Raw genomic sequence first — 13162 nt, 5'->3', positions numbered from 1 at the left:
GACTAATGGAATCAAACTGATAGTTCAGAAATAAACTGTCATATCTATGGCCACTACATTTTTTACAAGGGTACCAAGTCCATTCAATGGGAAAGAACAGTCTCTTTAACAAATGGTGCTAGAAAACTGGATAACAACCTTTCAACATTCAAAAAAAATTAATTCAAGAATGGATCAAAGACCTAAATATAAGAACCAAAACAATAAAATGTCTAGAAGAAATGCAGAAAACATCTTCAGGTTCTTGTGTTAGGCAACAATTTCTTATATTTACATCAAAAGGACAAGCAACAAAAGAAAAAATAGACAAATGGGACCTCGTCAAAATTAGAAACTTTTTGTGTATCAATGGATATTATCAAGAAAGTGAAAAATCAACCTACAGAATAGGAGAAAATACTTGAAAACCATATATCTGATAAGGGTTTAATATCCATAATATATTAAAAAAAATGCAAACCAACAATAAAGGCAAACAACCCAATTAAAAACTGGGTAAAAGACTAGAACAGACATTTTTCCAAAGAAGGTATACAAATGACCGAAAAGCACACAGAAAGATGCCCAACATTATTAGCCATTGGGGAAATGCAAATCAAAACCAAGATGAGATACCATTTCATACCCCCTAGAATAGCTACAACTTTTTAAAAAGTAACAGGTATTAGAGAGTATGTGGAAAAACAGGAACACTCATTCTTTGTTGGTGGGAATGTAAAATCATGTTGCCATTGTGTAAAATTGCTTGATAGTTCCTAATAGCAATAAGTATAGAATTACCATATGACCCAGCATGCCCACTTCTAGGTATATGCCCCCAAAAATTGAAAGCAGTGACTCAAACAGATATTTACAGCTTGATGTTCATAGAAGGATTATTCACAATTTCCAAATGAAGGCAGCAACACAACCATTTATCAACAGATGAATGGAAAAACATATGTGGTAAGTACATGCAATGGAATATTATTCAACCATAAAAAGAAATGAAGTTCTGATATATGCCATAACATGGATGAACCTCGAAGACCTCATGTTGATTGAAATAAGGCTGAAACAAAAGGACAAAGATTATATGATATCGCTGTTAGGAAATTGTTGGAATAAGCAAATTCATAGAGGGAAAAATCAGAATACAAGTTACCAAGGGCCAGAGTGTGGGGAAGGAATGGGAAATTAGTGCTTAATTAGTGCAGAGTTTCTATTTGGGATGATGGAAAAGTTTTGATAATGGATGGTGGATGGTAGCACGAATTGTAAATGTAATTAATACCAATGAATTATATATTTGAAAGTAGATCAAAGGGGAAATTTTACCTAGTATATATGTTACTAGTAAAAGAATTAAAGTATGGATTATATTTAAGCATAATTATAATAATGTTATTTCATCACTTGTAAGAAATTTACCACAGTAATGCAATGCATTAATACGGAAAATTGTATGTAAGGGGGTGTATATAGGAACTCTGTATTTTCTACATGATTTTTATGTAAACCTACAACTGCTATAACAAAAAATGGGAGAAAAAAAACTAAACCAGGAAGTTAAACATGCACTTTACATATTACCCTCTATTCCCTTTATATTGATTCAAGATAAAGAAAGCAAATGTATGCATAGAGACTTATACATGAATGTCAACAGATGCTTTATGAATAAGAGCTATTATAATAATTGGGAGCAACCTGAACATACATCAACAGATTAATGGATAAACAAATTATAATATATTCATACAACCAAATATATTTCAGCAATAAAGAGGAAGAAATTACTAATATATGAAAGAATATGGATGTATCTCAAAATAATTAAGGTAAATGAAAGAATTCAGACAAAATTTAAAAGAATATACAGGTTACCAGAGGTTTGGGTGGAAGAAATGGGTAGTTTTGGTTATTAGGTACAGAGTTCCTCTGCAATGATGAAAAAGTTTTGGTAATGGATATTGGTAATAGAACATTGTGAATGTAATTAATACCACTAAATTGAACACTTGAAAGTAGTTAAAATGGGAACATTTGAGTTGTGTTTATGTGTGGCAGTTTGAAATTATTTTATGAATCTCAAAATGAAAAAGATTATGTTCGTGGGCTGGACCACTCTTACAGGGATGAGGCCTTTTTCAACTCGGACTACCTCAGTGAGGCATGACTCAGGTTAAGTTTATGTGCTCTTGCTGAATCTGATTTTAAAATGGAGGCATACAGAAAGAGACAGCTCTGCTATTTTTGACCCTGCCATTTGACAGAAAGCCTGAGAGCTTGCAGTTGAAATTAGAAAGAAAGCAGATAGCTGAGGCTGAGAGAGGAAGCCTGGGGGTGAGGCAGAGACAAGGCAGAGATCGCCTGCCATCTTGCTTCACCACATGGCAGCTGACTTTGATGAGAAAGCACCTCTTATGGTTACTTGAGTTGGACTTTTCATGGCCTTGGAAGCTTGTAAGCTTTTACCCCAAATAAATACCCTTTATAAAAGCCAACACATTTCTGGTACTTTGCATCAGCACCCCTTTTGTCAAGCTAAAACAATATGTTACCACAATAAAAAGTTATTTTTTTTAAAGAGTATATACTAAATGATTCCACTTACATAAAATTCTAGAAAATTCAAACTAAACTGTAGTGCCAGAAAGCAGAGTTGTAGCCAGTGATAAAGGATATGGAGGAAGAAGCAGAAAGGAGAGATTACAAAGGGGCCCAAGGAAATTCTTTTGACAGATAAATTCATAATTTTGATTGTAGTGATTGTTTCTATGTATGTTACTTTTGTCAAAATATATCAAATTATACGATAAAAGTATGTGCAGTTTATTTTGTCAAATATACCTCATATTCATAAAGTTATACCTTAAAAAGAACAAATTATTGATACATAGTCAACATGGATGTGTCTCAAATACATCATATTAAGGGAAAGAAGATGTTTTAGTTTGGGGATATTACTGACTATTCACATAATTAAATGAGATATTGATGAAGTACTAAAAATCCCTGTAAAATACACAGTATTGTTGCTGCTCATCATATTGCCTTACATATGACTACACTCAAAATGTCACCAAAGTTTAACTTTAGAATACAAATTCAATTTACTCGCTACTTAGGGATTCCTCTTCCTTGTTGAATAACTTTTTCAAACGAATCCATTTCACAACTATTATTATTGTGACAATAATGGGTAAAGAAATGTAGGAAGCTAGAAGCCACCAGTTCTTTCCAGCCCTCCTGAAAGCTCTTTCCATGATTATATCTACAAATAAAAAAACATTAAAATGTCAGAGTAAAAATTTAAGCTTTCTACTTTTAAGCTGCAGCATATTGATTACAGTATTCTTAATTTTTATTGCTATTCAAAGAATATGGAAAAATAGAAATAGAATCATAATACTTGGAATTATCTCATTCTAAAAGCACGGCAAACAAGTAGCAGAAAGGTGATGCAATTTGCCCTCAATATTCCACATTACATAGCAGCCACAGAAAAATCCCCCATGATGTTATAAGTAGGGTCCAAATAGTCAAGAATATAGGGACTATGTAATTAATTGCAAGTTTATCCAAATTTGCATTGTTACGGGGTACATTATCACAGAATTTCACTGTATGTGTATATATCCTGTTTTCCTATATGAGATTTTTGGCATTTTTTACATTAAGGATGTATTTTTTCATATAAAGTCACTGCATTACTATGAAAAGGGCTGTGGCATAAAAATCAGACTTGATACCTAACCATAATTCTGCCACTTGTTAGCACTGGCTACAAAGATATAAAATATACCTCAGCACCAAGAGGAGAGGGACTTTGTTTTGCTTACTGCTACATCTCCAGTGCCTAGGCCAGCTCATGGCCTATATTATCAGTTCAATAAAACTTTGCTAAATAATGAATGAATGACAGAAACTAAAGTCATAGTGATCAAACAACGCTAGCATTCTTTCTCTCATCTCTTTGGCAGCAATTTATATAATTTTTCTAACTGAAATTGTCAACTCCTTCAGAGTAAAAACTCGTCTTCTATTTCCTTTATTTCCTCTGCACTGGATATATAGTAACTAGACTCAGAATACCTGCTCAGTAAGTGTTGTTTGTGTAGAGCTTAGAGAGGATAACACATAAAAGGAAAAAAGGTTGAAAAATAATTTAAAGGAGAAAATCAATATTAGTAAAGAGAAATGAAAAAAATATTCTCAGCTTCAGTCATAATACTCAAGTAGTTAAGATTAGGGGAAAAAGCAAGGAAAGAAGGCATATTTGGTTTTGATTTTTTGAGAGAAGTTGGATATTTTAATTACACATATCAATTTCTTTTTAAGTGGAAAAATCTAAATTTGTTTTCATGAAGGCAAACAACTTGAGAATTTTATTAGATAAATATGTAAAGATTTAGATACTTGCCTTCTTTCCCAGACGATCTAGACCTTGATGAGCAGTCTGGAGGCAAGAAGCCCTGATTACAATGGCACTGCTGTAGGGAATTGCACACCTAGGATCATTTAAAATTTTTAAACAATTATTTTAAAATATTTTTATAGAAAGTGAAATTATCAGATAGATTATTGAGCTTACTTTTATATATTCACCCAATGAACACTTGCTTTTGTGATTTATTTAGAGTTAATTCTCCACATCAAATGCTTGGTTTCTTAGAATGAAAAAACACAGCTAAAAAGTGAGCCTTATATTGGTATCAAAAAATTCTAACACCTTCACAGGTTTACCAGAAAATTTGAGTGTAATTTCAAAAATGCATATCAAAATTCTCATGAAAATGAGGCCCTTTCAAGGGTGTAAAATACTAGCTCCCAGAGCCGATTATGCATATCTCTTCCCATATCTGTGGCATCACGTTGGTAGCTTGAAGTATTTACACCTACAAATTGGGATTTCACCCTCCCAAGAGGCTGGCTGTTAAGCATTAATCCATATGATGGTCAATTTTATGTGTCAACTTGACTAGGTTATGGTGTCTGTCCAGTTGTTTGATCAAAAGGATTAGAACAGGATTAACATCTACAATCAGCTGACTTTTCAGTAAAGGATATTACCCTCAATAATGTGGATAGCCTTATCCAATCAGTTGCAGGTCTTAAGAGAGAGAACTTAGGGTTTCAGGCATCAGAAGGAACTCTGACTCAAGACTACACCTTCCATGCCTTCCTACATTTTCCAGTCTAAGGAATTCAGAGTCAAGAATTCAACATCATTCTCACAAGAATTTCCAGCCTCCAGCCTGCCCTCAAAATATAGACTTGCCAGCCCGTACCTAAACTAATTCCTTATAATAAATTTCTTTATATAAATATTCATATATATGTACATTAGCATATACATATATGTATACATACATATACACATACACACACACACACACACACACACACACACATATATCTTATTGGTTCAGTTTCTCTAACATAACCAGCATACCACTGCCCTTGACCAGCATCAGGTTTTGCTTGTTCATGCTTGTTTATTTGGTTTTTAAGCAAAGTTTTTTATATTCTTGGTGGGCATCAGATCTGTAGAGTATAACATTAAGAATGCATGGTTTCTCTTAATAATAAATTAATTAATAGCAAACACTTTATTGTGCTTATTATGTGTCAGTCTCTATTTGAATCACTTTATATAAACTGTCCATTAAATCTTCACAACAGCTCTGTAAGGTAGGGACTATTATTATTCCTTCTTTATAAATGAAGAAACTGAGGTGCAGAAATTTAACTCACTAAAAGTTACACAGGTAGTAAGTGATGGAGCCAGGGTTTGAACTCAGGAATTCTGGTATCAGAGGCTTTGTTCTTGACCACTGTTATGCAAACTTTCAAAATAACATGAAACCTCTCAATTTCTACTGACTCTAATAAGTCTATCTTTATCCCAATCCCACATTGGTAGGTTTTTGGTACATCTTGAAATCAGGTAGTGTAAGTTCTCCAACTTTGTTCTTTTTCAAAATTGTTTTGGCTCTTCTCAGTGTTCTGTATTGCTCTATGTATTTTAGGATCAGCTTGTTAATGCCTATGAAAGCTTGTTGGGATTTTTATTAGAGTCACATTGAATTTCTACAATTTGAAGATTATTGACATAATATTATTGAGTCTTCTGATTCATGAACATGGTATAACTGTCTATTTAGGTTTCTATGAAAAGAATAACTATATTCTTTCATAGTTTCCAACATAAAAGTCTTACACATATCAATTTATCCCTAAGTATTTCATGTTTGGTGCTTTCCAAAAACCTGGAGATTTTCCAGATATCTATTATTGATTACTAATTCAATAACATTGTTTTCATAAAACATACTCTTTAGGATTTTCAAATTTATTGACATTTTTATATGGCCCAGAATATGATCTATTTCGATAAATATTACAGTGACCTTGAAAAGGATGTATCCTTCATTTTTTGGAGATACAATCCCATAGAAGTCATTTGCATCATGTTCTTTAACAGTGTCATTCAGTTACTATCAGTCACTTAGTGAAGATTATTGAACTTTCTTGCTGTAATTTTGGATTGTCTATTTCTAAAACTATAGAATTTCTAGAAGAAAACAAAGAAGAAATGTCTTCCTGACCTTGGGGTGGGGAAAGGTTTTTTATAGACAGGACACAAAAAGTACCAATCATATGAAGAAAATGAGAAATAGCACTTCTTAAAAATTAAAATCTTGTGTACTTCAAAAGATATTGCAAAACATCTGAAATGTTGAACAAATGAGACTGGGAGAGAATATGTACAATACACATATCTTACAACAGATCAGCATTTAAACTATAAAAAGAACATATTTAATTCAACAATGATAATATAAACAATCCAAGTGAAAAGGATAAATTATCTGAAAATACAATTCACAAAACAAGACATATAAATGGCCAATAGCACATGATGTTCCATATCATTAGTCATCAGGAAAAATGCAAATCAAAAACAATACATATCCATGAAAGGGCTAGAGTGGAAAAGCCTGACAATTCCTAAGATTGGTGAGAATGTGAAAAAAAAAACTGGAAGTCTCATATATTACTAATAAGAGGGTAAAATGAAACAACCACTTTGGAAAACAATTTGCCAGTTCCTTACAAATATGTATTTATCATGAGTCAGTAATTCTCTCTTAAAAATGTACACAAGTACAATGAAAATATATTCCCACAAATATACCCGTAAAAACATGTTCATGGGAAGTGGATTTGGCTCAACTGATAGAGCATCCACCTACCATATGGGAGGTCCACGGTTCAAACCGAGGACCTCCTGACCCGTGTGGTGAGCTGGCCCATGTGCAGTGCTGATGTGCACAAGGAGTAGCAGTGGTGTCCCCCACGTGTGGGAGCCCCATGTGCAAGGAGTGTGCCCTGCAAGGAAAGCCACCCCACCTGAAAAAAGTGCAGCCTGCCCAGGAATGGTGCTGCACATATGGAGAGCTGATGCAGCAAGATGAGGCAACAAAACGGAGACACAGACTCCCAATGCCACTCACAAGAATGCAAGTGGACACAGAAGAACACAGAGTGAATGGACACAGAGAGCAGACAATGGGGGGTAGGAGGGATAGGGGGAGGAAATAAATAAAAAACCTTAAAAAAGAAAAACAAAAACATGTTCATATGAGCCTTATTCATATTAACCAAAACTAGAAACAACTCAAATATCCATCAATAAGTGAATGGATAAATAAATTGTATAATATCCATATAATAGAATATGAACAGCAACAGAAAGGACAAAGTACTTTGTCTTATTATGTTATAAATGCCACAATACTTTATTATTCTACATACTTTACAATGTCAATGGTTTTTTAAAAAATATTTTTAATTATTTTATATTTCACACATAATTTTCATTTATAGCATTCTTCTTGCTTTGTGTACATGCAAGTTTCCATCTGAAATTTTTTTCATCAGAATATATTGTTTAATATTTCATTTAATGCATATCTTCTAGCAATGAATTCTCTCAGAAACATATGAGAAAGTATTTTATCTCCTTAATTTTTGAAAGATTTTTATTTAGTACAAAATATTAGATCGGCAATATTTTCTTACATTTAAAATATATCATTCAAATGTTTTCTTGATTATATTCTGAGAGGTCTGACATCATTCTTATTATTCTTTTGGACATAATGTATTTTTCTTCTCTGACTATATTTAATAGAGTCTTCTTATTGTTGGTTTTCAATAATTTGATTATGATGTGGTCTGATGTGTATTTGTGTGTTTTCAGTCTGAGGTTTGTTGAGCTTCTTGGTACTATCAAATTTTGAATATTATCTTGTTAAAAATTTTTCAGGTCTCACTTCTTTCTCTTCTTCTGTGACTCCAATTGCATACATGCTAAATCAATGATAGTGTACCACAGGTCACTGAGGTTCTGTTCATTTTTTAGTCATTTTTATCATTTTGCATCAGTTTTAGTAGTTTTTATTGCTTCATCTTAAAGCTCACCGATATTACCTTCTGCTGTGTCTGTTAGGCTGTTAATCCCATCCAGGAAATTTTTCATCTCAGGTTCTACATTTTCTACTTCTAGAAATTTCGTTTTTTATAGCTTCCATTTCTCTTCTCATCAAGTTCACGTTTTTAAATTTTTTTTGAGAATATTAATAATAGCTTTTAAAAGTCCTTATCAGCTAATTATATCATTTGAGGGTCTACTTTGTGATGGCAGGCAATTTTAAGTTATTTGTAGATCAGCTTAATCAAGGTTTATTTTTAAACTTTGACAGGGCAGATTTAGAATATTCTTTCCTCTGGTGTCTACTTAGTGGTATGAAAATATTACTCTGATGGGATTTCTAGTGAATGCCCAGGTGTTCAATGAGATCTCTTCATTCTGGTTATGACGACTCAAATGTCTCCCAGTCCTCTGAGAGCTTTGATTATTGTTCAGCTCACAGTTCCCTCATTCCTTCCCTGGTCTTATGAGCTTAATTCTGTTCTTGTGTGGCTTTGTATTCAGCCATAGATTCATGGAGACTTCTATGCAAATTTCTGGAGCTCTTTCTCTACATTATTGTCTCTTCTCTGGAAATCTGCCCATAAATTCTACCCACTTTAATCTCTCTGAATTCCAATCTCTGTCTCCTCAACCTAGTGAGCCTGTGATACTCAGCCTGGGATGTTACACATAGCACTGCAGTCCAAAAAGCGCCCCCAAGAAGAAAGCCTGGGCAATTATAGAACACACATTCTTCCTTTCACTTCTCTTATTGAACAAAGTCTTTTGCTGCCTGTTGTTGAATATCTAAAAACAGTTGTTTTTAACATTTTTATCAGTTTCCTAGTTATTTAAGGCAAAAGTATAATTAAAGATTACGGTACTCTATTAGAAAATTCCATGAACTTTTTTCCTGTTTTATTTAGTTAGTTATCAACTTTTTTTAATCTTTTTTAAAAAATACATAGATCACACAAAATGTTACATTAAAAAATATAGGAGGGAAGCAGATGTGACTCAACTGAGAGAGCATCCACCTACCATATGGGAGCCCCAGGGTTCAAACCCAGGGCTTCCTGATCCATGTGGAGCTGGCCCACACACAGAGCTGCTGCATGCAAGGAGTGCCCTGCCAGCACACAGGGGTGTTCCCCCGTGTAGGGGAGCCCCACACGCAAGGAGTGCACCCTGCAAGGAGAGACGCCCCGCACGAAAAGCGCAGCCCACCCAGAAGTGGTGCTGCACACAGGGAAAGCTGATACAGCAAGATGATGCAACAAAAAAGAGACACAGATTCCCAGTGCTGCCGAGAATGCAAGTGGACACAGAACAATGCGCAGTGAATGAACACAAGACAGCAGACAACAGGGGGAGGAGGGGGAGAAATAAGTAAAAATAAATCTTTAAAATATATATATAAGAGGTTCCCGTATACCCCCACTCTCTACTGCCCCCCCCACAACTCCCACAGCAACAACCGCTTTCATCAATGTGGCACATTCATTGCCTTTGATGAATATATTTTGGAACACTGCTACACAGCAAGGATTATAGTTTATTTGTAGTTTACACTTTCTCCTCCTGTTTTATTTTTAATTTTATTTTTAAAGAAGTTTTAGATTACAGAAAAGTTACATTGAAAATATAGGGGATTCCCATATATGCCATCCTCTCCCCCTCTCACATTTTCCCCTATTAATAACTTCTTACATTAGTATGATACATTTATAACAGTTGGTGAACAAATATTGAAGGATTGCAACTAACCATGCACCGTAGGTTTACACTCTGGTTTACACATTGCATCCCATACAATTTTATAGGTTTTGACAAAATGTATAATGGCTTGCATCCATCATTGCAATATCATGCAGAACAATTCCAAAGCCTTATCAATGCCCAATATTCCACCTATTCTTTCCTTCCCCTCCCTTAAGAATATCTGGTGACCACTACCTTTATATCAATGTTACAAGTTCTTCCATTACTATAATAATCATAAGGTTACTTTGGTCCATGGTTGCATTCCACCCCCTTATGTTCATTCATTCATCAATCCTGAGAATTTGGGGATGGTAGGGTCGGCTCTGCTTCAGATTAAGAGGAGGTTTAGATCTTATGGGGCAGATGGAAGGAACTATTTTGCTTGCAGTTGTAGATATTCTTCACTTTTGAGGATGGAGTTGCCCATCATCATCATTTTGTGTTATCTTAGGTGAGTCCAATGAATTGGAGAGTAGGTGTTGGTTGCAACTCTGCTGAGATTCATGACTCAACCAGCATATAAACAGACTGAACATTTAAGTCTCTGGGACATATATTTAATGGGAATAGTGCTAATTATACATACAAATAAAAGGGATAGAAAAATCATGTGTAGGAAAATTATAAATGAGTCTAACTCTGATACATTGGGGGAATGGTTATCATACATTCCAAGATAAGGCCCACCCACTGAGGTGTTGATTTTGTGGGGTTCTGTGCCTTGCCTATATTGTCCAGATGTCTCTAGCTCCCTTGGAAGCACTGTAGTTTGAGGCTTCGTTTACTGAGGTAGTTAGTTAGATTGGCCTGATACATGCATAAGCATAACCTCTAGAATGACCTCCAGACTCACTTTGACATCTCTCAGCCATAAAAACTCTTTTATATTTAATGTTTCCCCTTTTGATCAATGTGTTTTTCCAAATGTATCACTGGTTGGCTCTTGGTTTTATTCCCTTGGTGCTAGGGAGGCTCATTCCTAGGATCATGTCCCATGCTGGGGGAAGGCAGTGAGTTTATTTACTGAGTTTGGTTTAGAGAGAGGCCACATTAAGTAACAAAGAGTTTGTCAGGAGATAACCCTTATGCAATAAATATTATTGAGCTAAGTTTCAATATTACAAAAATAAGGTTCATAAGTACAAGCATTAATATCAACGACTTGACACATTGGTCTGTTTTCCTTTATTAGACACTGCCTATGTACTCTAGAGATTCTTGCCACTCTATTAGAGAATGTAGCAGGACTCCCCAGGATGGGATATTGAATATTTTGTTGTTTATTGTGTGGGTCTCCACTCACTGAGATAATATCCTATGACCACATGAACATATTCATATTCCCCAGGTGTACCCTTTCCCACACATCCCCCCACCACTGACACCTTACACCGGTGACCTCCCCTGCCATAGTTGATAAAAGAACACTCTGTCAGTTGTATTCTCAACCACAGTCCTCTACCTCCCCAGAATTCACCAATTCCCCCTCGAGGCCTCCCCATAGCTCTATGGGTAGCCCAACCCAGCTCACACACTCCAGAATCATCAACCACATTCACATTGCTGTGCCACCATCACCCCATCCATTGCCAACCTTACCCATCCGCCTTATCAGATTCTGCCCTGATTAGCATTGCCTCACCACTCTCTACTTCCTTTCTATCTCCTAGTAACCTATCTTCCAGATTCTACCTCTGTGAGTCTGCTCAATACCGTAGTTCATATCAGAGAGATCATGCCGTATTTGTCCTTTAGTGACTGGATTACTTCTCTCAACACAAGGTCTTCAAGATTCATCCATGTTGTCTCATGTGTCGATACGTCATTCCTTCTCACAGCTGAGTAACATTCCACTGTATGCATATGCCACGTTTTGTTTATCCGTTCAAGTGTTGGTAGACACTTGGGTTGCTTCCAACCTTTGGCAATTGTGAATAATGCCACAATGAACACTGGTGTGCATCTATCTGTTTGTGTCCCTGCTTTCTATTCTTCTGGGTTTATTACTAGTAGTGGGATTGCTGGATCATATGGCAAATTTATACTTCCTAAGGAAATGCCAAACCATCCTATACAGTGACTGTACCCTTCTACATTCCCACCAGCAGTGGATGAGGGTTCCATTCCTCCACATCTTCTCCAACACTTGTAGCTTTCTGTTGTTTTAGTGGCAGCCAATTTAATGGGTGTAAGATGATATTGGGAGCAGACTCTAAATGGCGACAGAGTAGGAAACTCTAACAATCAGTTCATCCTAAAGGGCAACTAATAATCAGCCAGGATCTGTCTGGATCAACTGTTTGGGAGGCTCCAGAGACCAGAAGAAAACAGTGCACCATCCAGGGAAGAACAGGAAGAGGATACTGACCATCTGCGATGAAGATTCATGAGTAGATTTCTCCATGTTGCTCAACCCCCACTGGCGAGGTGGGCCACCTCCAGACCCATGCCCGGCTGGAAGCAGAAGCTCTCTTTCTCAAAAGCAGGATATACAAAGTGGCCTGGCACCAACTGCAGCTGTTTATTGGCAAATTCAGCTACTGGATTCCAATCCGGAGCACAGCTGAGGTTAAACCTGCCCAAGCCATCAAGAAGCCAGAAGCATTTGTGCAGTTTCTGCCACCAACAGGAGTGGAAACAGGGGTGACTGAAAAACACACCAGTCCCCCAGGGTGGCAAGGATCAGATCCAGTGCTCCCAATTTGGAAAGCCACTGCTTAGGCCCCCACACCCAGCAGGAGTGAAAACTGGGTGCAGCTTGAACATTGTCTATGGTTAGAGCAGGCCGATTCACACTGGGCCCCAATGCACCCTGGAAGGAGGGAAAGCACATGCAGGCAGATTCACCTCACCCACTTTGAAAGGCTGCTGCACACTTGGTGTCCCAGAGAGGAAGTATGAACTCTCACATGGCAGGGCAGGCAAATTCACCCC

General features: G+C 36.2%; 1 protein-coding gene across 1 annotated transcript in view; it reads right to left on the bottom strand.

Annotated features, from left to right (window-relative positions):
• Positions 1–12632, bottom strand: part of LOC131276533 (disintegrin and metalloproteinase domain-containing protein 32-like) — a 46995-nt gene extending 34363 nt beyond the window's left edge. The window contains exons 1-3 of the mRNA XM_058289818.2: positions 12597–12632; positions 4406–4493; positions 3100–3256 (exon numbers count right to left, since the gene is read on the bottom strand). Coding sequence (XP_058145801.2) covers positions 3100–3256; positions 4406–4493; positions 12597–12632 — 281 coding nt within the window. The remainder of the gene's footprint in view (positions 1–3099; positions 3257–4405; positions 4494–12596) is intronic.
• Positions 12633–13162: the final 530 nt, after the last annotated feature.

Source organism: Dasypus novemcinctus, chromosome 29 (assembly GCF_030445035.2).
Source record: "Dasypus novemcinctus isolate mDasNov1 chromosome 29, mDasNov1.1.hap2, whole genome shotgun sequence".
Classification (NCBI taxonomy): Eukaryota; Metazoa; Chordata; class Mammalia; order Cingulata; family Dasypodidae; genus Dasypus; species Dasypus novemcinctus.
Note: the sequence above shows the minus strand (reverse complement) of the source record. Positions and strands in the feature narration are given on the sequence as shown.